This window comes from Elgaria multicarinata, chromosome 16 (genome assembly GCF_023053635.1).
Source record: "Elgaria multicarinata webbii isolate HBS135686 ecotype San Diego chromosome 16, rElgMul1.1.pri, whole genome shotgun sequence".
Taxonomy (NCBI): Eukaryota; Metazoa; Chordata; class Lepidosauria; order Squamata; family Anguidae; genus Elgaria; species Elgaria multicarinata.
In genome coordinates, this window is record NC_086186.1 from 11,691,674 (window position 1) to 11,717,776 (window position 26,103).

Below are 26,103 nucleotides of genomic sequence, written 5' to 3' on the forward strand. Positions count from 1 at the left end.
AGCACTCTTCAAATACTTAAAAGGAGGAGGGCCAGGATCTCTTAGCCATCCCAGAATGCTGGACATGGACTAATGGGCTCAAGTTAAAGGAAGCCAGATTCCAGCTGGACATCAGGAAAAACTTCCTGACTGTTAGAGCAGTACGACAATGGAATCAGTTGCCTGGTGAGGTCGTGGGCTCTCCCACACTAGAGGCCTTCAAGAGGCAGCTGGACAACCATCTGTCAGGGATGCTTTGGGGTGGATTCCTGCATTGAGCAGGGGGTTGGACTTGATGGCCTTAGAGGCCCCATCCAACTCTGCTATTCTATGATTCTATAGCTCAGTGGCAAAGTACATGCTTTGCACGAGCAACATCCCAGATTCAAGGGATGAGCTATCTTGATTGCAAAAGAGGGGGAAACTGGAATTTCATGGCCATTGTTCACTGAAGGCACAGAAAGAAGAGGGCTCATCTACACCAAGCAGGATATTCCACAATGAAAGCAGTATGAAAGCGGTATATAAAAGGCAAGAGCCACACTATTGCTTTATAGCAGTACTTGAACTGCACTGCAGGATCTACACTGCTGCTTTATAGTGGTACTGAAGTGCACTGACAACTGTTGGGGTCCATGATGCATCTGCACCAAGCAGAATATAACACTATGAAAGTGGTATGAAAGCAGTATATGGTATGTGCCATGGGTCCCAACAGTCATCAGAGCACTTCAGTACCACTATAAAGCAGTCGTGTGGCTCCTGCCTTTTATATACCGCTTTCATACCACTTTCATAGTGGAATATCTGCTTGGTGTAGATGAGCGCTGAGGCTGCCAGTGGTCCGGGGATGACGCTTGCCTGCCTTCCTCTCTGCCCATCCCCATGGCGTTGGGCTCCTATTGGCCCTGCTTCCTTCCTTTCCAATAGTTATTGTCAAAATATTCAAGACTTTGTGAATGCCCTGATGTGGCTACCCAACTAAAGTTTCAAATAAAGTTCTTCCTAACTTCCATCAGATCACAGAATTTAGATTCTCTCTGTGCAAATGTTGATATTGGGGGATATTGCAATGTGTGGTCCAACGAGAAGATTAAGTATATGAATCATGGCCACAGCCATGCCTACTGTGGCTGCGGTCATATCAACACAGGAAAGAGACAGCTGAAAAGTCTGTGTTAACATGCCCAGATCTGAAATTAACGCCTGTGTGGCTGACGTAAAATATTCCTGGAGGGAAACATTGCTCTCTTCGTGGACAGCCGATATTTGTATATTAGCCAGCCAGCCTCTGTTGAGGCGCCTCCATGTCAATCACTCCACAATATGATGAATTGAAAGATGACAGAAGCATCTGTGCAGCGAAAACAGCCATTACCGTCTGCCCTAGTAATGCCTGTGCTTTGTAAAATGTCTGTATCTTGTCAGCCTCCCTGGAATCAGTTTTGATGAAGGGCAGCATAAAGTAAATAAATTAAGTAGGTGTTAGAATCCTAGCATGGCCATGTATCCTCTTTTACCCAAAACAGTCCTCTATCGGAAGGTGCCTCTATCCACAGGGCCGGTGCTACCATAGAGGCCACTCAGGCGGCCGCCTAGAGCGCCAAGGTAAGGGGGGCATCGAACACCGTACCTGGAAGCTGCTCTCCCATAGCGGCTCTGAGAGGGCTGCTTCCGGGTGCGCCAGTATGAAGCCACCTGCCCGCCCCAGCATCCTGGCTTCGCTTTGGCTGGGCACCCACCCAGCCGAAGTGAAGCCACACCCACCCACCCACCCACCCCAGCATCCTGGCTTTGCTTTGGCTGGGCGCCCACTCAGCCGAAGTGAAGCCAAGCCACATCCCACCACACCCCAGCATCCTGGCTTCGCTTCGGCTGGGTGGGCGCCCAGCCAAAGCGAAGCCAGGACGCTGGGGCAGGCAGCTTCGGAACGGTGCGCCTGGAAGTCACTCTCCCAGAGCAGCTTCCAGCCGGGCGCGCCATTTCAAAGCTGCCTCCCTCCAGCATCCTGGCTTCATTTCGGCTGGGCGGGCGCAATGGCGCCTCGCGCCCAGGTATGCTGGGGTGGGTGAAAGCAGCTCACCTGCCTAGGGCGCAAAATAGTCTGGCACCGGCCCTGTCTATCCATTTAAAGATAGACAACCATAAAAAAACAGTTGCCCAACCACAGGGAGCACCTGGACAACAGACTGAACACGCAGGCAGGCAAGTAAGCCGGTCACAGCCTTCTGCACTATGTTGAGATATACAATATTTCTCTTTAAATTATCATTATTATTTCTAAATTTGCATGTATACATATAAATCAACACATGCACATTTTATGCAAACAACTGTCTTCTCCCGTCCTCATTTATTTATTTATTTATTTATTTATTACAATTATATACTGCCCCATAGCTGAAGTTCTCTGGGCGGTTTTCTGCATGTTGACATGTAATGATCCCTTAGACATGAAAACAACTGTTCCGAAGACTTTCTCTGTAAAGTAAAGGTTTTCACTGGCATGGTGAAAATGGCCAGAGCTGCAGAGACCACATTTAATTGATTTCCATGGGTGTAATGCGCAACCTCTTTCCCCCCCCTCTTTTTTTTCTTTTTCTTTCAGGAAAAAAATCCCCCAAGGGAAATGTGGGTCAGCCCCATGGGTGGAACCAAAATCCGCCACTTTGTTTCGCTTTGCTTTGTCCTGGCAAGTTTGTGGCACCCTACTGGTAAGTCAGTTTGATTATTTCGCTATCTGGTTAACCATTCAATATTTCCTTAGAAAAAAATCCCCCTAGACCTGTTACTCCACCAATAAGGGGGACTGTGAGTCATAAGAACAGGAGAACATAAGAAAAGCAGTATGCATCAGACCAAGGCTTCACTACTGCAGTTTTCCAAAGCGGCCATCCAGATTCTGTGTGAAGCCCACAAGTATGACATAGGGTCTATAACATCCTCTTGCTCATGTGTACATAGGTGTACTCAGGGCTGGTGCCAGACTATTTTGCGCCCTAGGCAGGTGAGCTGCTTTCACCCACCCACACCCACCCCAGCGTACCTGGGCGCGGGGTGCCATCTCACCCGCCCAGCCAAAGCAAAGCCAGGACACTGGGGTGGGGGGGCCGGAGGGCCGGAGGGCGGCTTTGGAACAGCGCACCTGGCCAGAAGCCACCCCAGTGTCCTGGCTTCGCTTTGGCTGGGCGCCCACCCAGCCAAAGTGAAGCCAGGACGCTGGGGTGGGGGCCATGGCTTCACTTCGGCTGGGTGGGCGCCCAGCCAAAGCGAAGCCAAGACACTGGGACAGGCAGGGGGCTTCAGAACGGCGCGCCTGGAAGCCGCCCTCTCAGAGCTGCTGTGGGAGAGCGGCTTCCAGGTGCGGCGTTTGGTGCCCCCCTTACCTTGGCGCTCTAGGCAGCCGCCTGAGTGGCCTCTATTGTAGCACGGGTCCTGGGTGTACTGCCTTTGATCCTGGAGGGGGCATCCAGCCATTGGAACTGATGACCAGCGTTAGCTTTGTCTTCAAGGAATTTGTCTGATACCCATCTAATCTGAAGTCTTCTTACCTAGTAGCTATCACCACATCCCATGCCAGCAAATTCTGTCATATAACTTGGCGCTGTGGGAAGACATCCTTCCTTTTATCAGTCCTGAATCTCCCACCATTCAGCTTCATTGGCTGGCCCTGGGTTCTAGTATTATGAAGGGACCTGCTATTATCCACTTCCTTCACACCATACATAATCTGATACAGCTTTATCATGTGTCCCCTTCCCCAAGCATTGTAACCTCCAGTCCCCTGCAAAATTCGGTTGCTTGTTTCTTCAAGTCATGCTCTTGGGGTTAGCATAGAGATGCTTCAACGGGCTTGGTCCAAGCTGTGATCTTGAATGTTTGGCATCAGAGTTTTTTTTCCTACTAAAAGTTGTTATTGGTCATACACTCAAACACAGACAGCTCTTCCATCTATTGGTGTACAGGAGGAAAAATGTATCCTTCCAATGCTGAAGTATCAATATCTTGGCTGTTCAAAGGCCAATTGGTGGTGATTCTTGAACAATCCCCACACACTGGGATAGAATTTGATAGGATGTCCACAGGAATATTTCAGTAACTAAAAGCTAACCTACATGGTACATTAAATGTGTAGATTGTAGCTGATCCTATTTTTTAAAACTTTAGTGTAAATGCATGGGACCCTGATCAGGATTGGGACCACCATAGGTGGGTGGGTCAAACCTTCCCACACAGCTGATTTCCCTACCTTAATTCAACACACACACACACACTATGCAAGGTCTAAAGAATTGGGGACAATTTTAGGGGGCAAAAGCATTTGGATGGGGGAGGTTGAACATCTCCCCCCCCACACTACCTGTGTGTGGCAGTCCTGATCCGGAACGGGGGCCCATGCACATAAACTATAGTATTAAAACAAAAAGTTAGGCTCATGCATTTAATGTAATGTTTGGCTTAATCCTAACTTAAGCCATACTTCTAACCTGAAGAGGTCTCTCTTGCTGTGTTTTGCATTCAATGGCCACTGTGAGGAGCCATCGACACGCAAAGCCATTCCTTCCAATATGCCGACCCCAGAGTGCCGATACTTTTCATCAAATCCCTTTCCAATATTTCCTTTCTGGGCTGTTCCTTGCCTGCTTTGTTCTCAGGTGCCCAAGAGAATATCCGCTGGGAAATTCAGCGTTACGACGGCTGGTACAACAACCTCATGTATCACAGACACAACTCTGCAGGTGAGAACTTTGGGATGGGGACGTTCAGCCTTCACTGCTGTCGCCGTCTGTTAATACAGGTGTCGCCGAAAAAGAAGGAGAGCATCCCCCACCAAAGGTGGCAAAACGGGATGTGGATTTGGACAAACTTTGCACATACTAATTCATATAGAGATGCACATTTAAAAAGAATTAGTATTATTTGAATTAAGGGTGCAAAATCCAGGTCTCTTGAGCTCCCAAGTCCAGTTCTCTGGGATTCCCCAGATGCCTTCTTTCCCCGATCTTTGTATGGTTTCCCAGATTTGTGCAATATAACCCCTACTAAAAAGTTGAGATGCCTCTGCTGTTACAGGCAGTAAGACCTTTAAGCTGCTATAGGCTGGTATTTTTGACCCCGCCCTTTTGCCTTTGGCCACACCCACCACTGGAATGTGGACCCTGAGAGCTTGTCTGAAATGGAATTTGACCCGTGAGCTGTAATGGGTTCAGCACCCCTGGTTTAGATAGAAGTGCAATATATCTCCCCAGAGTGGTGGAGACTGTGGCCAGGTGATCCGTGTGCCTACCTGCTCAGTCTGCTGTTGATGGGAATTTTCAAGGCCTTCCTGCTCTTCTGCCTTCTTGGGGTTTTTATCTGGGACAGTAGCTAGCTACGGCCTAGCTAGCTACGGCCTAGATAGCTACCTAGCTAGCTATCTTAGGCCTAGCTACGGCCTGAGATAGATTTCTTGTTGGAACATCTTCGATTGGATGATTGCCTGAGAGGATGAGTCACCTCGGGTGTAGAATTTTGCAGAATGCCTACAAAAAGAGGACTGTCCCCTGACAGACCTTCAAATGGAGGGCTGTGCTCAATAAACTAGGATACGTGGCCACCCTAGGCTCTCACTGCTGAATTTAAGTGCATCTTGAAGGAGCGAAGTCCCTGTCCCAGGAAAGCATATGGCAGCCCAATGGTGGCAGATGAGTTATGGTTTCGTGCACCTCAAGTCGACCTATTCGTTTCCTACCACCAGGATCCCAACTGTCCCGGCTGCTCCATGCCAACTACGCAGACGGTGTGTACCAGGCCCTGCAGGAACCACATGTCCCCAATGCCCGCAGACTCAGCGATGTGGTGGCACGGGGGAACTCGGGCTTGCCTTCTCAGGAGAACAGAACCGTGCTGGGTGTCTTCTTTGGTAAGTTGGAGTAAGTGGGGGACCTGGTAAAAGTAATGAAATCAGACCAGTAAATAAATGCTGTATAAATATATTAAGAACTGCGAATGCAGACCAACAATTCATGTGTGTACAAATAACTGCAATTATACTAGAATTAAACTGCATAACATCAAATACATACAATGAGAGACATGATATGCAGTTATGAATGAGGCCTTAGCTAGACCTAAGGATTATCCCAGGCAAATGGAGGGGTCGTCCCTGCCTGCTCCCGGGATCCCGTGTGTCATTTAGATGCACAGGGATGATCCTGGGATGATCCCGGAATATAGGCCTTGTCTAGCCATGGCCTGAATGAAATATTATTATTATTATTATTATTATTATTATTATTTATTTATTTATTTATTTATTTATATAGCACCATCAATGTACATGGTGCTGTACAGATAACACAGTAAATAGCAAGACCCTGCCGCATAGGCTTACAATCTAATAAGTTGTAGTAAACAATAAAGAGGGAAGGAGAATGCAAACAGGCACAGGGAAGTGTAAACAGGCACAGGGTAGGGCAAAACTAACAGTGTAAAGTCAGAACAAACTCAATATTTGAAGGCTATAGGGAAAAGAAAAGTTTTGAGCTGAGTCTTAAAAGCAGTGATTGAGTTTGTAGTTCTCAAGTGATTCTGAAGTGAATTGGAAGCCAATGAAGAGATTTCAGAAGTGGAGTGACATGGTCAGAGCGGTGGGCCAAGAAGATGATCTTAGCGGCAGAGTGGTGGACAGAGACCAGCGGACTGATGTGAGACGAAGGAAGGCCAGAGAGAAGAAGGTTGCAGTAGTCCAACCGAGAGATAACCAGTGCGTGAACGAGAGTCTTGGCAGAAGAGACAGACAAAAATGGTCGAATCCTGGCAATATTATACAGGAAGAAACGACAGGATTTAGCTACTGCCTCGATGTGAGGAGTAAAGGAGAGCGAGGAGTCAAATATAAAGCCAAGACTACGAGCTTCCTTGACCGGAGTAAGCGTGACATCGTTGACAGTAAGGGAGAATGAGAGGTGAGGAGAAGGTTTAGGAGGAAAAACTAGCAATTCACCAGCAGCAAGTATGGACATTGTCTATCTAACAAATGTAACTATCTGTCTAAGCATTTCTATCAATCTTCTACACTACAAAGGCTTTCACCAGCAGCAAGTATGCATATGACCACTTCTATCAGTCTAGTTTGAAAAACATGGATAGAACAATCTGCAAGACGAATACTGTCTATCTAACAAATGCAACTATCTGAGGCCTAATCTACACCTACCGCCATTTTGCAATGGAAGCAGGATAACTGTGAGGCTTCCCACTTCTGCGATTGTCCCTCACAGGGCACATGCGAGGGAAGTTTCTTGTGAGTAAAGGAGAGCCGTTGTGGGAGGATGGGCGTGCCGTGATGGCGCTTCTGATGGTGTATCGGGAGAAGAGGGCAGAACTGGACAGATGGATACAGGGCACAGAGATGTGCACCAGCATCCTCCAAGACGCGCACCAGCGCAAATACACAGAAACTCAGGGGCAGATAGGCACTGTGTTGAAGATGCGCTCCTGCGCGTCAATATGGTTGTGTTAAAAAATAAATACACATGGTCAGCTCCAAAACATGGTGATAGCCGATCAAAAACGGTGCCGAAAATGGCGGCCGCCCACTCTCACACACGTCCAAAACCGCCGGACACACCCGTGACACTGGGTTGGCTGTTTGCCAAGTGTGGTTGCACCAATAAAAGACTGTCCTCCATTAAGTAGGATACATGGCCACTGATGGTCCCAAATTGATGCATGTAAATATGCAGTAATACATGTAATTCTTTCTGATTACTGGTCACAGAAAGATGGAGTGTCAGTGTGGATTTGCACAAGTATCTGAAGTTCATGTAACGTGGAGGTTGTAATTCACACAACTGCATGGCCCTCTTGCTTGTTCCCCTTGCTCATACCCTTGGATTACGGGATTAACTCCAAGGGGATTAGTGCCTTGGATTACATCTTTTGTGCAGTCTCTCAGGAACACTTCTGTCCGTCCCTCCATACAGATTTCTCCTCCAAACCTCAGAATGATTTGCTCTCTTAAACCCATTTTTCTGTGGGTTCATCATATTTGCCCGTATGAGTTGGGCACCTCTCTAGCAGCTTGACTGTTACTAGGTATGCCTTTCTCCCGAGGCCTGAGTCACGCTTGGAGCATAATCCTTCCAAATATGTTGAAACAGGCCCTGGATTTCTCAGAAGCCTTCAGCTCCTCTCTGATGAGGAGAAGGATGAAGAGGAAGTAGGTTTAGCCAGTTATTTCCTCCATAATTGCCACTGATTCAGAATCCTTTCCACCTGCACCAATTTGGGAGAAAGCCTTAGGCCTTAAAAGCAGGATTTTGGAAAGCTATGAGCAAAGGCTACAAGCAGTTTCTCTGACCTTACTGAGGCCGTAGATAGACTTAAGGTTTATCCCAGGATCATCCCGGGTTCGTCCCTGCCTGAGCACTGGATGCCCTGTGTGGCACTTAGATGAACAGGTTTGACCCCAGGACAATCCTGGGATAAACCTTAGGTCTAGCTACGGCCTGAGATAGATTTCTTGTCGGAACATCTTCGACTGGATGATTGCTTGAGAGGATGAGTCACCTCGGGTGTAGAATTAAGGCAGTCATATAGTGCTTGTATCCAGCTTTGAAGATGTGTAATTTGGGATAGATAAACTTGTCTATTCCTGGTCTGGATCAATTTCACCTGTAAATCTGTTCTGTCCCACTAATCTGCAGATTGACTCCCAGAAGGGTAGCCCACTCTGTGTTGATTTTGTTGCAAATTTATGTATTCTTTCAATCCTTGCGAAAAGGTGTAGTTAACTATGAATGTCAATGCCAGCACTGGGTTTGGGAGGGCAAAGCATCCTCAATGCACCCCCTCCCTGAGTGAGTCTCCCCTCTCACCACCATTGTCAAAAGCTGCTAGGGTTCTTCACCCACTTTTTCATGGGCCTTAACCCATACTGCTTAACCACAGAATGGTTAATGGAATGCATGCATTCCGTTAACCATTTTGTGGTTAAGCAGCATGGTTTAGCGTGTTGTTTGAACAGGGCCACCATTGCTACTACTTGCTTGCTTGATGGGTAGAAAGCCAGGGGATAAGTAGGCAGTGTCATCTACAGATCCTCCTTCTCACCACCATGGCCTAGACCAGAATGAGAGGCAAGGTATAGATGTACTGATGGCCACCAATTTCAATGGCTTTAAAGAGGGGTGGGATAAATTCTTAGAGAAGCCTATCAATGAGTACTAGTGCTGATGGCTATGTGCTACTTCCAGTAGCAAAGGCAGTACACCTGTGTACACCAGTTGCTGGGGAACTTGGACAGGAGGGTCCTGTTGCACTCGTGCCTTGCTTGTGGGTCCCTGGTCAACAGATGGTTGGCCAATGTGTGAACAGATTCCTGGGCTAGGTGGACCCTTGATCTGATCCAGCATGGCTCTTCTTACGTTCATAGGTAAACAATCAGGTTGCAATGGTGAAGAACAGAAGCAACTCCAGGGGAGTCTTGTCAGTGGACCCCTGCTAGGGTGTGGTCCCTCAAAAAGTGCCCAATCGTGCCTACCTTTGGTGCCAGCCCTGATGTATGTAAATGCTCATTTCCAACTGTGTTTGAAAATACACATTCCTAAACCTACTTCCTCTTCTAAAATACGCATTTTGAAATGCATTTCAATACATTTTTTGAACCAAGAACTGCATCAGGCTATTCTGGACATGCAAAAGGCATTCCGGTCCTCACACTAGTCCAGGGGAAATGGGAGGGAATCTACACGTCGTACTGAAGGCGCTTGCATGCGCCCCCAGTACGCCCCCCAAACGATGGTGTAGATTCTGCCTACCTGCAGCCCAGAAGAGACGGAGGAGGCGGCGGCTGGGGAATCCGGCCGCATCCTTGCCGCCGCTGCCGCCGCCTCCCCGCCAGCCTCCTGCTGCCGGGGTAAGAGCGACCTGGGTCGGAGAGCTCGGCGGAAGCGGAAGCTGAGGTCTCCGACCCGGGTTGCTCTTACCCCGGCAGCAGGAAGCCGGCGGGGAGGCAAGGACGCGGCCGGATTCCCCAGCCGCCTCCTCCTCCGTCTCTTCTGGGCTGCAGGTAGGCAGAATCTACACCATCGTTTTGGGGGCGTACTGGGGGCGCATGCAAGCGCCTTCAGTACGACGTGTAGATTCCCTTCATGTCAGTTCACATCAGAATTTGCGAAGATTAAAGGCATCGCTAGTTGTAACATCCTTAACAGCAGTCGCAGCAGGTTATTCCTTGAAGGTCAATGTGGTCTCAGCTCCTGAGAATTCGCTGGATTCAATTTCACAAGCTCTTCAGGTGCCATGTGTAATCCATCCCCTTCTTTTCTCCACCCACCCTTTTGGGTATCGGGCAGGTTTTCACGTCCTTTCAGAGATCTTGGAAGCCGAGATGCCCGGCTGCCCGGCTGAATTCCTGAACTTGGCTATCCCACAAGGAGACCCCATCTTTGACCCTTCAGGCTTGGGTGATGTTGTCCTGCCCTTCCAGCGCATGCAGTGGGCTCCAGGAACTGGACGAAGCCCCAACAAGCCCCGGGACCAGGTAGGATCCCCTTGTAGAGTCATTTATTTATTTATTTATTTTATTTAAGGATTTTTATGCCCCCATTCTGCCAAAAAAGGCTCTCACGGCGGCTTACAAAAGTATTTCTTGACAGTCCCTGCCCACAGGCTTACAATCTAAAAGACATGACACAAAAGGAAAGGGGATTGGGAGGGAGGAGGAGGAGGGGGAAAAGGAAAGCAAATTCAGGCACTACAATCTTAGTTGGAAAGTTCAGCAGTTACAGGTGACAGCAGGAGGGAGGGGGCTCTCAGCTGGAGCTGGAGCCAGGCACGGTGGAGAGGTGCCCGGCTGCTGCTTCCTCCCTCACTGGTGGCCTCTGCAGAGACAGTTGGTAGCAGGAGGGAGGGGGCTCTCAGCTGGAGCTGGACCCAGGCACGGTGGAGAGGTGCCTGGCTGCTGCTTCCTCCCTCACTGGTGGCCTCTGCAGAGACAGTTGGTAGCAGGAGGGAGGGGGCTCTCAGCTGGAGCTGGACCCAGGCACGGTGGAGAGGTGCCTGGCTGCTGCTTCCTCCCTCACTGGTGGCCTCTGCAGAGACAGTTGGTAGCAGGAGGGAGGGGGCTCTCAGCTGGAGCTGGACCCAGGCACGGTGGAGAGGTGCCTGGCTGCTGCTTCCTCCCTCACTGGTGGCCTCTGCAGAGACAGTTGGTAGCAGGAGGGAGGGGTCTCTCAGCTGGAGCTGGACCCAGGCACGATGGAGAGGTGCCTGGCTGCTGCTTCCTCCCTCACTGGTGGCCTCTGCAGAGACAGTTGGTAGCAGGAGGGAGGGGGCTCTCAGCTGGAGCTGGACCCAGGCATGGTGGAGAGGTGCCTGGCTGCTGCTTCCTCCCTCACTGGTGGCCTCTGCAGAGACAGTTGGTAGCAGGAGGGAGGGGGCTCTCAGCTGGAGCTGGACCCAGGCACGGTGGAGAGGTGCCTGGCTGCTGCTTCCTCCCTCACTGGTCATGTGGTCGCACGGGACGTTTCACAGGGGGCAAAGGGTAAATGGAGGGTGTGTATTGAAGGGTTCATGCAGCTGCCACACCGTCAGGAGAACAGCCAGATCCAGTGGCCAAGGGTGCAGGAGGAAATCCTCTAAAATGGATTGGGGGCATGTGACCAACTGGAGGACCTTGGAGGGCCAGATTTGAAGGCTCCTGGTATAAAGTAAGTTTCTGTCGTCAGAAGCCTCAGCAATCGAGTCTCACCTATTCAGAGATTGGGAAGGAACCAACTCACCTGCTCCATCTCTCTCCCTTCCTTCCTCTCTCTGCCCTGCTCCCCTCCCTCTCTTTCAACAGGTAAACGGAGTGACAGGGTGGCTGGACGGCAGTGCTATCTATGGCCCAACCCATTCCTGGAGTGATTCTCTGCGGAATTTCTCACGAGGGAGGCTGCTTTCCGGAAAGGATCACAGCTTTCCGAAGGAGACTGAGGCAAACAGCTTAATGTGGAAGGCTTTGGACTCATCCACAGGACAAGGGGGACCCAAAGGGATCTTGGGTAAGAAAAGCCGGGATACAGCATCTCTCTCAGCTGGAGTCAAGAGCCAAGGAGGGAGATGGTGAAGCCCTACGCCGCATCTTTTCAGGGGCTCAGAAACAGGACTATTTCACAAGGGCGACCCTGTACACCTCTACTCAAGAATCATAGAATCATAGACTAGTAGAGTTGGAAGGGGCCTAAAAGGCCATCAAGTCCAACCCCCTGCTCAATGCAGGAATCCACCCTAAAGCATCCCTGACAGATGGCTGTCCAGCTGCCTCTTCAATGGGCCATACTCCCAAGTGAGTTGTGTGCAGGGTTGCAGCCTCACATCTTTGTTAATTGGCCCTCCTCGAACTTGGCTCTTTTCCATGTGACATTCAGTGAGCACCAATTCAAAGATGCAAATAAATTAATACATTATGTGGTACAGCCGCCCCGGGGTTGTGCTACTTCACATAGTCCTGCACTACCGGTGGGTAACGCTTGTTTGAGTTCTTCCATGGTATAAAACAAAACTCCATGCACTTAGGAAAATTGCTAAACTAGACTCCTGCTCCCTGACACACTTGCTTTCCATAGGCAGGGAGTTCTTGACATGAAGGAGCATTTATTTATGGGACACAGAGGAGGGGGAACATTTATTTATGTGACATGGAGGAGCTGTCCAATCTAAATTCTAAAGTGGTACCAACCCACCATTTCTGAATGTGTAGTTTGGCTGGCATGTTATGAATGGGCAAGCCCCAGCCTCATCGCAGCCATTTTGTGAGAGTGCCCATGACAAAATTCCAAATGTGCCCACCAACCCAAAAGAATTGGGGGGCCCTCCATCCGTCTCAAGTTATCTTGCAGAGCATCTTCAGTGCTTCTCTGATATCTGCCCCACAGACACGCGTCTCGTTTCCTCGTCCTCTCACAGTTCTCTCGGATTCCCTCCCCTCTAGATTTTGGAAATGCCAAAGGAAATGAAAACCTGTTCCTGCAGGCAACAAGCATTGTGTGGTTCCGCTACCACAACTACTGGGCAGAAAAGCTTGAGAAAGAGAACCCTGGCTGGTCGGATGAGGATCTCTTCCAACACGCACGCAAACAGGTTGTGGCTACTTACCAGGTAAGCGAGGCTCAGAAGAAAGAGAGAGGCTGCTCTAAATAAATATCTGGAAGCCTCTATGAGATAAAGAGCTTCTCGGCCAAGTTTGGATCCCAAGGGAAGCTCGGAGGATGGCAACAAGGGAGAGGGCCTTTTCAGTGGTGGCCCCTCAGTTATGGAATGATTTAACAGCATATGCCGCGTTTTTTAACTGACCCCAGAATAGTTGCTTTAAAATGGATATTGTCTGTTTTTGTTTGTATTTTATAGTTTTAAATTTTGTATATTTGTATTTAATGTTCACTGTTTTTAACGCCCAGAGAGCTTCAGCTATGGGGCGGTATATAAATGTAATAAAATAATAATAATAATAATAATAATAATAATAATAATAATAATAATAATAATAGGTCCTCCACAAGCTATCTTTAAGGAAGGGGCCATAGCCCAGAGGTGGAGCACATGCTTTCCTGGCAACCCCAGGAGAGCAGGTAAGAATGTAAGAAGAGCCCTGAGGCTGATGTAGTCCAGCACTCTGTTCACACAGGGGCCAACCAGCTGTCGGCCAGGGACCAACAAGGCAGGACATGGTGCAACAGCACCCTCCCACCCATGTTCCCCAGCAACTGGTGCACACAGGCTTACTGCTTCGAATAGTGGAGGTATCACTTAACCATCAGGGCAAGTAGCCCTGGATAGCCTTCTCCTCCAGGAATTTATCCAACCCCCTTCTAAAGCCATCGAAATTGGTGGCCATCACTACATCTTCCATAATTTAACTATTGGGAAGAACCTGGGTAAACAGTGGATAGTCAGAATCAGATTTGGGTGAGCCCAGGTTTCCCCAACCTGGTGGCCTCTACATGTCTCGGAGTACCACTCCCATCACCCCCGGGAAGCATGTGGATGACGGGAGCGGCAGTCCAACACATTTTCCAATTGTCGGGTTGCAAAACGCTGCGCTAGACAGACAAATGGCCTGGCCTGGCGTGAGAGTGCTTCCCGCGTCCCGATGTGCCACAGTCTCCTCCTTGCTTTTCCTAGAATATCATCCTGTACGAATGGCTGCCGACCTTTCTGGGGAAGGAAAGTCTGGCGCGTTATGAAGGTGAGTGGGTGTTTACATGCAGTGGGCTGGGATGCTGTGTGAAAGAAGGGGGGGGTAAAGCATCACACCTGATGGGGAAGGCAGCAACATGCGCTCCGGTGAATGCAAAGCCGCCATTGAAAGGCATTTTGCTTGATTCTTTTGAATCTGGGTAGGGCAGGGGAAACTGGAGTTCATTACAACTTCCCAACATATAAGTACCTATGCCATGAAACGTGTGATTGATGTATTATTCTTCCCTCATGTAGGAATGTTGATTTATTTATTATTGCATTTCTTCCATTATGGAACCCTATATACCATGTGGGGGGGGCGTTCTAGGGATGTCACCCATCCAAGCACTGACCTCCCCCAATCCTGCTTAGTTTCTGCGAAGTGGCTGCATCATGTACCTTCACACCATGCCCTGGAACTTTTTGTTATGTTTAAAGGGGTTCTTAGGTACCTCTGCTCTTCCCCACTGAAGTTCGGTGCCAATGTTGCTATCATTTTGGTGCTAGGTTAAAACATATTTCATAGAATCATCAAATAGTAGAGTTGGAAGGGGCCTATAAGGCCATCGAGTCCAACCCCCTGCTCAATGCAGGAATCCACCTTAAAGCATCCCTGACAGATGCTTGTCCAGCTGCCTCTTGAAAGCCTCTAGTGTGGGAGAGGCCACAACTTCCCTAGGTAACTGGTTCCATTGTCGTACTGCTCTAACAATCAGGAAGTTTTTCCTGATGTCCAGCTGGAAACTGGCTTCCTGTAACTTGAGTCCATTTTTCCGTGTCCTGCACTCCGGGATGATCAAGAAGAGATCATCATTTATTTGCCCAAGCATTTTATAATATGCATACTTTTGAAAAACGTGCACAAATAAGCTTTAATTCGTGGGAGAAGAATGCATACATTTCAAAGGTGTGCACAATTGATGCATACATCTTGGAAAATATGGATGGGTTTTCATGTGAAAAGAAAAAAACCCAACACTTGTAATCTAACACAGACTCAACTAGGAAGAAGCTTTGAGATGGAATTCAGAGAACTTTAGCGAACTCAAGGTTTGCTAAGTTGCACATCCCTGCTTCTGAATAGACACACATAGGATTGCTCTGTAGGAGGGGTTTTCCCCCCTTCTTGTCTTCTTCTTTGTCTTCTTGGACAGGGTGTTCCAGTGCTGAAGTGTATCATGGGATTCCACACACCTCTGCCCAGCAATCTTTCTTTGGCCAAACACACAAACCCTGTTCAGGCCATGTATCTGTGTTGACCAAATGGCCATGAGACAGTGGGCACGATCCTGCTGCCTTCACTCTCTTGAGCTGCCCTCTGCCTCGTAGGTTACAAGCAGCATGTGGATGCCAGGATCTCTCCTGAATTCTTGGTGACTTCAGCACTCTTCCTGGGCACCATGATCCCTTCCGTGGTCTACAAGAGGTGAGTAAAAAACCGTGTGGCCATCTTATGCATCTGCTGATACATCTGTCCCATGAGCAGACCACTATGGCATGAGCCTTGAGTGCTAGTTGTGGTAGAGTCATGTTGCAGAGGGGCTGTGGCTCAGTCAAAGAGCCCGTTGCATGGGGAAGGTCCCAAGTTCTATCCCTGTCCATCTCTGGCTCAAAGGATTATTTATTTAATGATCTAAACCATTTTTATCCTGCTCAGAGGGCTTTGGGCATCATACTCATCCTGCACAGAGTGTCCCGGTCATCTCACTTCTTTTCATAAGTGTGCACAAGGGGTGTGCCGGGTGTGCCCAGGCACACCCTAAAGTCTCAAGCAATAAGCACCAAATTCGGGGGCCATTGAGTAGGGATCCAGAGGAGGATCCAGACACAGCAGGAACGGTCCTCTGGCTGCCCTCTGGCTGCCCTCTGGCTGCCCCGCTGCCTCCAACAGCACACTGTTTCTCCCAGCAGTAGGATTGAAAATGAGTCGCTCAGCCGGGAGCCTCTCTGCCGGGAGCCACGCTTCAAAGAGGCCAGGAGGAAGGGTCTCGAAGGCTAATATCGCCTCTTAAGCCCCTCCTCTGGCCAGTGTCACTACAAAGCCCGACCAGTGCTGGGGCTTGACGAGTGTCTCCTCATTCTCCCTCCCCCCACCTTATCTGCAACGGCCCTCCCACAGTCCGTCAAGCTGAATGCAGAGTGGGGCATCAGTGTCCATAGTGCTTAATAAACGAATGAATAAAAATAATATCCTTTATTACTGAGTATTCAATAAATGTTGACCTTTTTTAAAAAAAATCCAACGGTGCACACCCTGATGAAATGTGCTGTACCTGCCCATGCTTCTTTGGTTTACTTTCAGGGGTCCGGCTTGCCATTACCGAGAAGGGAATGACAGACTACGACTGTGCAACAGTTACTGGAACCGACAGGTAAGGGGGCTCACCTCTTCGGGGCTATCCGTGAGTGACTGAGCACACAGGCAAGGCAAGGACAATTTTCTTGAACACGTCTTCAGACCATTTCCAGCACTTTTTAAAAAAATAATAATATTTTAATCTCCAATTCTTTTATGTTTGGACACTTATGTATTTCGGCTTTGTTTTTAAGGACGCTAGTCGGACGACATGTTAAGCCACAGTCATTAAGCTTAGCATGTCATGTGAACCATTCTTAACCATGGTGGCTACATAACCATGGTTTAACCACGCTCACAAATCACTTGCTGCAAAAGGGATAGCAGCCTAACCGTGGCTTAGCGTGTTGTCTGAACAGGACCAATGTGTGCTTACGATGTCTGAAATGGTCTGAAGGCGTATCTTGTAAAATTTGACTTGACTTGGCTAAGTGCACATTTCTAACTCAAGGAGCAGCCCTACCCATGTTTAGACAGAAACAAGTCCTACCACGACCAGCATCCCCCATCCTGTCCTTCGCCTCAGGCAGCAAAATCTCTTGGGACGGTTCTGATTCCATGGGTGTAGCAAATGACAACAGCAAGAAACGTGTCCGGTTCTGGGCCAGGTCACATTTTCAATAGGGTCGGGTCAGGTCGGTTTCCATCAGCTGTGCTTTACATCAAGGGTGTTGAACCTCATTCAGTCTGAGGGCCGAATTCTATTTCTGAGAAGCCCTCAGGGCCGCATTCCAGGGGTGGGTGTGGCCAAAGGGGCGGGGCCAAAAATTACCTGTATAGTTTAGCATGAAACTCTTCCTGGTAGTAGCTGAGCCTTAGGAGATACATTTCAGCCTTTTAGAGGGGGAGGGGGGATGCACAAAAGCCGAGAAACCGCCAAGCATTTAGTGGGTAGAGGGAAAGAGTGGGGCCAGGGGAAGGCTGTATGGCCACCTGAGGAACCAACAGAGGGCCAAATGTGGACCCAGAGCAGGCCGGATTTGGCCTGCAAGTCTGAGGTTCCACAACTCCGTCTTAGGTTTGCTTGTTTTTTTTCTGTCCTGTTTCAGAATCCCAGTCTCAAAACAGCTAAGGATGTCGATGAACTGTTGCTGGGCATGAGTTCTCAAATTGCCGAGCGAGAGGACAACATTGTGGTTGAAGATCTCAGAGGTAGACCATCCCCCCTTCATTCCTTTCAGCGGCTCTCGATTATTTGAATATCTGTCTCTTTTTGGATGCTCCTTAGGAGCAAATTCATCCTTACTGCAAGCCTGAGGAAGGGCAATACAGAGCAAGGAGCTGTTTGTCCAAGATTTGCCCAGGAGGAATTACTGTTGAGGGGCTACTAGACCATACTGGGCCAGATGGACAAACAGTTTGGCCCTGGGCAGCTTCCTATACTCATACGGATCTCCAAGTCAGCCATCATCATCATCATCATCATCATATGTCCCACTAGTTCTAAAGTTCAGAGATGAATGTGGATCCTTATTTAAACAGAATGGCACCATCCACACATGAGAGGGAGATTTCAGCAGGCTTGGGGGAATCCCAAGATTTGGAGAGGTCCCCAAAATCTTTAGGAAAAAGGCCTCAGTGGCAGGGGAGGACCCCAAAAATAGCTAAAATAAAGACTGAGCACATTAGCTGACGCTTGAGAGGGGAGAAATCAGAGATGCAGAGGGGAGGGAGGAATTGAATGGAGCATCTTGGAAAAGGGCAACCTGAAGAGGAGCACTTTGCTCTGCAATAAAAACCATCAACGTAACCAATGAAAACTTGCCTGAACCCCAAAATTCTGCAGAAATAAATGGGTTTTGAATGGGTGCGTAAATGACAGCCAAAACACTACTAGAAAAGAATTCTATAGCCAGAGTGCCACCACCAAAAAGGCCTTGCTGTATGTGGTAGGCCCATGGGTCACATTCCTCAAGGACACCACAAGCAAAGCCTCCCTGGCTGGTTTTAAATCCCAGGGCGGGCTTTAGCAGTGAGGAAGGAGTCAGATGCAAGAGTAAACAAGTGCAGCAAGTAAACCTTTTGGTGTGAAAGGGGAAGGGACTCAGAACCAAAAAAATGTATAGCAGCTATCAGAAATGTGGGAAGCGTCACCTTAGCCTCTTGGATGTGATTATTTGCTCCTTCTGCCGGTCCTTGCTGGACAAGATTCCTTCTAAGACAGATACCCCATAATGGCCATGATTCTGCTCTCTGCAGGAATTCTTCTGTTTTGCTATGCCATGGGCGTCCTGTTTTGTGTTTCCTCTCCAGATTACTGGTATGGGACGGTGAAGTACTCCCGCACGGACTTCGTGGCCAGCTGGATTCAGCGCGGCAGGGACCTTGGATTATCCACTTACAATAAGGCCAGGGAGTTCTTCAAACTCCAGCCCATTCATACATGGCTGGATATCCAGCAGCAGAATCAAACGGTAACCCTATTCCAGAGGAGTTAGGGAGGGGGACAGGACAGTAAAGGGCCACCATTTGTCCACTGCCAGCAAGGCCTTGACGGGGATGGAGAGTCTTCAGGAGGGGGGGTACACAAGGGCCGCCCTGTGTTTCTTTGCTCTAGCCCCCACGAACATCTGATGCCTGGAAAAGAGAGAGGCACAGCTGGGCAACTCTAACATCTTGCTGCAGAGGGACAAAGCTTGTGCCTGCATGACATCACCAGTTTCCAAAAACAAAAGAGAGAGAGAGAGAGAGAGAATCAGGTAGTACATGAGGAGGAAGGCCTCCACCTGAGACCTTGGGGATCCATTGCTGGCCTTCTTTCAGTCCCACCTTCTTCACATGCACACTTGGTGGGAACATGGGAGAGGGCCTTCTCGGTGGTTGCTCCAGTGCTCTGGAACTCTCTTCCCGGGGAAGCTAGGCTGGTGCCCTCCTTGATGGGCTTTCGGAAGCAGGCTAAAACTTTTTTGTTCCAGCAGGCCTTTGGAGAATAATCTGGCCCTCCATCTATGTTAATGTCTTATAATTTTGTTGTGTATTTTAAATGTTTATGGCTTTGTTCCCCCCCCCCCATGTATATTTTAAACTTTGTAAGGCCGCCTTGAGGCCCAGCATTGGGCAAAAGGCGGGATAATAATAATAATAATAATAATAATAATAATAATAATAATAATAATAATAATAATAATTATTCTAGGCTAGATGGAGAAGAGTTTGACATGGTACAAGGCCATCGTATATTTCAGTACTTTATCGCTTGGGTCCAAGGACCATTGCAAGATAAAAACAATATCAATCATTAAAATAGTAAAAGGCTTACATACATTAAGAAGATGGATAAAATCTTCTTAAGATTTTATACAGCCATAAAACATTGCAATTAAAAGGCTAAAAGACGTGTTAAAATATTGTCGAGGTGCAATTTTAAAATGTTCAGATCTCCGAGTTACTGTGGCCCTTTACAGAAAGAGGAATAGAGGAACTTTTCTCTGCACCGTGCAGCTTTAGTCACAAACGCTGCAACCCTTTGAACAATGAATTGATTTTCCAATTGTAGAAGGAAGGCCAGTTTGTGTGATATACCCCGATATTTCATTTTCTTTAGAAAAGAATCTAAATTATTTTCTTTCATATCGGAGTATAACCTATACTCAAGCACGTACTGGGGCAGATCCTCCAGAACTGGATCTCCACAAAAACACAATCTCTTCTGTACTGGGATGCCATAATATCGCCCCCCTCCCCCATTTCATCATTGTATCCATTTGTTCAAAACGTAATCTAATAAATCTGTCTGATCTTCCATTTTCATGGGGAATGACAGGTGTTTTTCATATCGGTGCTGTCGTTTTGTACCTGGGTACAACGCAGTTTCCTGTGTCTGTGCAACCACTTCACAGCTTCAAAGCTCGCTAGCGCCCCATGAAGGACTTATGGAGATGTGCAAACTCAAAAGCCAAAAAGTACTTTTTCCCTAGCCTCTGTTTTGTTTTTCTGGGGGATATGGTGGGGTCACATTTCAAAGCCTTTTGCAGTTTGATGTTTACACTGAAGCTGGTACAGTTGCCAGATTCAAAGATGGAAAACCTTTACATACCAGTGTGGGAAGCTTGCAATGTGGGCTTCACCGATCCACAGTCCACTGGGACACAGGCCACGCCCACTTTATTTCAAGCCCCGTCCACTTGTGTTTCTGGCCCCACCCGTGAGCGGAACATTGGGTCGGCCACTGTGTGAACCGAATGCTGGATGAAATGAACTTCCGGTCTAATGCAGCAGTGCCCTCCTTATGAAAAGAATTTAGAACTGCAACAGACAAGGAGGAAAATGCCTTAATAATGTCACTGTGTTTGCATTCCATAGATAAACACCTGTCTGAGCCCAGAAATCTGGTTGCGTAGGTAATGCTGAGATTTTAGAAACTTTAGGGCTAAAGGACGGGGTGTACATTTTTGAAATAAATAAAATTGTTGGCAATCTTATTCATGATGCATTCTTGGAATACGTGGGGAAAGGCCCAGAATCAGATTTCAAAGCTGCATGCACAACCAAATTCCTGAGCACGTCTGGTAATGTTAGCTATAGAACGCTGGCTTTTGTTCAGAGAGGGCAGAGCCTGCAATGGGCCAAACAGTTTGACCTGCTCTATAGGTCCTGTTTCACATAAGAAGAGCCCTGCTGGATCAGACCAAGGGTCCATCTAGTCCAGTACTCTGCTCACACAGTGGCCAACCAGCTGTCAACCAGGGCACCACAAGCAGGGAATGAGTGCAACAACACCCTCCCACCCATGTTCCCCAGAAAATGGTGTATGTAGGGTTACTGCCTCTGATACTGGAGGTAGTACATAAGCATCAGGGCTAGTAGCCATGGATAGCTTCTCCTCCAGGAATTTATCAACCCCCCTTTTAAAGCCATCCAAAGTGGTGGCCACCACTACATCTTGATTTAGTGTAGTCCATAGTTTAACTCTGTGTTGGGTGAAGAAGTCCTTCCTTTTATCTGTCCAGAATCTCCCACCAATCAAGCTTCATGGGATGACCCCAGGTTCTAGTATCACGAGAGAGGGAGAAAAATGTCTCCCTGTCCACATTCTCCATGCCATGCATAATTTTGTACACCTCTATCATGTCTCCACTTACCCTCCTTTTTCCAAGCTAAAGAATCCCATAGGGGAGAAGCTCCAGTTTCTTGAACATTTTACCTGCCCTTTTCTGCACTTTTTCCAGCTTTGCAATATCTTTTTTGAGGTGTGGTGACCAGAACTGTACACAGTATTCTAAGTTTGGTCGCACAATAGTTCTGTATAAAGGCAGTATGATACTGGCCATTTTATTCTTAATTCTCTCTGCCCAGGCTCCCTGTGCTCTGGGATCAAAGGCCTACTTTTATTTTTATTTTATTCGTTTATCAAGTTATGAGTCACTTTTCAGCCCCAATAGGGCCTCCAGGGCAATTGACAATTAAAATTTAAAGAATATTTAGTGCTCAATCCTACGCATTTTTAGGGGAGGAAAAGACCTACAACTCCCAGCATGCTCCAGCCAATAATTCCAGAGAATTATACAACTTTTTTCTGTCTAAACATGCATAGGCTTGCAGTTTTAAAAGAATTATATCACTTTATAACATCAGCAGTAGAATGAAGAGCAGGAGAGATTATTTTTAAAAAAAACCCACCATAGTGTGGAGCTAATACAAGTAGGCCAGAAACCTATACATACTTACCTGGGAGTAAATCCCATTGAATTCAATGCTGCTCACTTAAGAGTAGGGTTAAACTGTTAAATTACTAAAAAGCCATATGATGGGGAAATGGTTTAACAGCCTGCTTAAAACTGAACTAAGTAGGGACGTTCTAACTTGGTTCAGGAGAGAGTTCCGCAGCCAGGGTGCTACCACAGAGAAGGGCCTGTCAGTCATTCCCACCAAGGTAGCCTCTTCTCAGCTTGTCCCCACAGCCAGAATAACGTGTGACAAAAAAATTAACAGTGCTACCCAACCACCCTCCTCTCCCGCTGATTGTCCAAGCTAATCTTCTGGTTCATTCCTAGCTTCTCAAGGAAATTGAGAACATGTATAACAACAACACAGACAGCCTGGAGCTGCTTACTGGAGCCCTGCTGGAAACAGACAGAACCCTTTTCCATGCCATCATGGAGGACCAGTTTCTCCGTCTACGGGATGGAGACCGGTTTTGGTTTGAAAACACCAGAAATGGGTAAGAGCCCATCGACTTTCCAGGAATACTCAAGCGCATGGTCCACCGGACATCCCCAGAACCTTCTAAGTACTAAGGGGAAGAAATTCATTCAGTTTGCATTTGTGAATGTACTTAATTTTGCACTCTGGAAGCAATAGGCGACATTCGGTTAGTCTTCAAAATTCGCACTTCTCTGAATTTTGCAGTGGAGTTGTTCCATCAAAAATGTGTGCAAAAATGTGTGCATTAGGAAAAAGTACACATATCATCCTGGAAATAACATTAAAAATGCATTCTGTTAAGATAATGGTTAGCAAAAGTAAAAGTAAAAGAGAAGTATATTAGGCAAATTTGTATACAAAAATGCACACATCAGGAGTAATGCACACAAACATGGCTTAGAATTTCCACTGTTTTCTCAAAGTTCGGGATGAAATGAATTTAAGACTGGGGGGATTCTCAAAATTCGGGATGTAACAAACTTAAAATGGAGGAAATTCTCAAAGTTCAGGATCTACCAAACTTAAGATTGTGGAAGTTCTAGAAGTTTGGGACAAACTGAGCATAATTTGTTCATCACTACCGAGGCTTCACCAAGCACTTTTTGTGTGTGTGTGTGTGGTTTCTTGTCTGTTCCTTAGGTTATTCTCATCTGAAGAGATTACAGCCATTCGAAAGACCACATTCCATGATGTCCTTGTCAACGTTACCTCTGCAGATTCAGGAGACATCCAGGGCAAAGTGTTTGTCTGGAATGATGGTGAGTGTTGACATTCTGTGCTCCTGACAGGTGGGAGTTAGTATGAAGGCCGTACTTTGTAGCATCTGCACCGGAACCATTCGATGACCTTTGCCCACATGCAGATGAGAATTGTGGGAAGACTTACCTTCCTCCTCCTCATCTCATCTATTTACCTGTAGGCTGCTTTCCACAAACGTGTGCCCAATGCAGCTCGCTACCTATCAAATGAACAGCAGTAAATGTAACAACGAGATCGAAACAAATACAATAGAAACCATTTTTTAAAAAGCCATAACGTTGGCAGATAAATACGTAATAGAAATACATACAGAGGCTCCGATTTCGGTGGTGCTGTGAATCCATTCTGGGTTTCAGAGAGAACCAGCCAAAACTCTAAAGGAGTTCTCCAAGGTGCTGAATTTATTTTGGGCATTCAGCCTTCTCTGAATACATACAATACTGAGTAAAGGACAAATAAACTAAGCTCATTTCAAGATGAAATTAAGCACTCCAATAGTTTAGAGCAGGCTTTGAATGGAAAACATGGTCAAAGGGGGTTGCAAATTTCTTCCCTGCTGGCCATTGTCCCTCAACCTGCCCTGTGATGTTTGCAGTGGGTGCAATTTTATGACATTCTTTCCATCTTGGTGCAAGAGCAGTTTTATTGATTTTGGCACGGAATGGCAACATCTCAGTCTGTTGTTGCAGGATGGAGTCATTTCCAGAATTGCAACATACCCCCCCTTGCTTACCCATGTCTGTAAATCCAGATCTCCTCAAACCACCTGTCTGTCTGCTGCAGGAAGAGACAGAGAGAGAGACAGAGAGAGACAAAGAGAGAAACTGACCATGTGTTGTGGCAAAAGCACCAGTGTCCAAGCAGACTCCATTTCAGTTGCCCAGAGTGCCTGAGGCAGTTTGGCATTTGACCCTGATGGCTTCAGAAATTGGACCCAGTCCATGCTGGAGTGGGTCTGGGTGCAAATTACGATTCATATGTTTGCTGGCTTGCATGCTGCTTGAAAGACCCCTCTTGGAATGAAAGGCCCAAGTGTCCATGGTGCGCTGACATTCTGCCTACCTTGTCTCCCTTCCCAGGACATCCGTGTCCCCCAGCCCCGCAGGAGACTGGAGAAGAGCTGCCCTCCTGCGTGGGCCTCACCGTGCTAGATTATTTCCAAGGAAGCGCAGCCGGATTTGGGATTCTCATCACCGCCCTCTGCTGCCTCCCTCTAGGTTTGTCTCAGTCCACGTTTTCTGTTTTCTTTACATCCCGAGGAGGGGTTAAGTCAAGGTCATGTCCTGAAGAGTGCCAAATACCGAAGCCTGCCTGTGTTTATGAGTTTACCATGAGCCAGTGTTCCTGAGTTTGAAGTTGGTCTCACGGGGAGCTGGCCTGCAGCAGTCCAATGTCGGTGCCATGGCTGATGCATACTAACATCATGCTTACCCCAGACTGATGAGGGCCAAGGATTCATGCTGCAACTGAACAGAGAACGGCAATGTGGCAAGGTCTTCTGGCAGAACCCAGCATCTCCAGTTAAAATTGGACCTATTGCTGGAGCCAACGTCCACCCCCCACCCCCCCAAATTGACTGCTCAGAGAGCAGGAGGTAATGGAGGCAGTGGCAAACAAGACAGGCATCAACACCTGGGCCCCCTTGGGGCTGATGCTGCTCACCACAGTATCCTTTCTTTATTCACTGAGGTCGTCAGAAGGTATGCTCCTGGTGGTTCCGCATGGACCTATGGCCAGGTTGGAATCCACACAGAGTAGCGCCTTCAGTGTGGTGGCCCCCTTTCTCTGGAACTCCCTGCCTCTAGAACTCAGGCAGGCATCAACACTGTTGTTTCTGGCCCCTCCTGAAAACATCTTTATTTCAAGAAGCTGTGACTTCCCCCGCCGTCTAGACTTGTCCCATTGGTGTCTCTGCAGTGAGTTTGTTTATCGCCTGGGTTGTTGCCGCTTTCCGGAGGAGATCGTTCAACAAGCTGCAGAAGAAGCAAAACCCCTGCGACAGGGCAGAGGTCTCTGCAGAGGGAATACAAGGTGAGGGACAACACGAAGCATCTGGGCCCCAAATGCTGCAGGCAAGCCAAGTATTCGAAGTATTAGAAGGTGCAAATGCCTGGGAGAATGTCTTTTGCCAATCAGTGCTCAGGAAACAGTCGAAATTGTGATGTGCTCCCCCATTTCCCTGCTCTGTCCCCAGGGAGTGTGCTACTGGGTCAAGATTCCTTTGGATGAGAGAGTGCTGGAGACTGCAGCTGTCTTCACATAAGAGTTGCTTTATTTGCAAATATGCAAGCAGAGCATACGTGGAGGCAAAAGCAAACCCACTGTCCACATCTGTCCCCCAGAGAGAACCCCAAGGTGTTTCTCTTTCAGACATCTCTCCCTCTGTCCCACTTCCTTTCTCTGCTTCGCAGAGAGCATCCTCAGCCGTTAAGAAGCATTTGTATCAGCTGCATGGTTACCCACTGGCTGCACTGGCTGAAGATGTTGGTGCTTGTATTTCAACAAATTAGTAAAAGAAAATGATTATTTAGATTCGTGGCGCTTACTTAACGGGAATAGGCCTGGATTCTCATATTTTTCCCCAGTTCATCATACATACTCCAGGATAGATCATATATTTGTTTCAAAAGACTTTGCAACGAGGATTTGTAAAATGG

The 26,103-nt window shown here is 47.8% G+C and overlaps 1 protein-coding gene across 1 annotated transcript in view; it reads left to right on the plus strand.

Moving 5' to 3' along the window:
- DUOX2 (dual oxidase 2) overlaps nucleotides 1-26,103 on the plus strand; it is a 74,046-nt gene that overhangs the window by 15,449 nt on the left and 32,494 nt on the right. Inside the window, exons 2-16 of the mRNA XM_063142363.1 lie at nucleotides 2,588-2,610; nucleotides 4,635-4,718; nucleotides 5,717-5,881; nucleotides 10,320-10,507; nucleotides 11,810-12,011; nucleotides 12,941-13,107; nucleotides 14,131-14,194; nucleotides 15,517-15,613; nucleotides 16,490-16,559; nucleotides 17,593-17,695; nucleotides 18,797-18,957; nucleotides 22,537-22,703; nucleotides 23,327-23,445; nucleotides 24,526-24,663; nucleotides 25,364-25,477. Of these exons, the coding sequence (XP_062998433.1) occupies nucleotides 2,588-2,610; nucleotides 4,635-4,718; nucleotides 5,717-5,881; nucleotides 10,320-10,507; nucleotides 11,810-12,011; nucleotides 12,941-13,107; nucleotides 14,131-14,194; nucleotides 15,517-15,613; nucleotides 16,490-16,559; nucleotides 17,593-17,695; nucleotides 18,797-18,957; nucleotides 22,537-22,703; nucleotides 23,327-23,445; nucleotides 24,526-24,663; nucleotides 25,364-25,477 (1,862 nt within the window). The remainder of the gene's footprint in view (nucleotides 1-2,587; nucleotides 2,611-4,634; nucleotides 4,719-5,716; nucleotides 5,882-10,319; nucleotides 10,508-11,809; nucleotides 12,012-12,940; nucleotides 13,108-14,130; nucleotides 14,195-15,516; nucleotides 15,614-16,489; nucleotides 16,560-17,592; nucleotides 17,696-18,796; nucleotides 18,958-22,536; nucleotides 22,704-23,326; nucleotides 23,446-24,525; nucleotides 24,664-25,363; nucleotides 25,478-26,103) is intronic.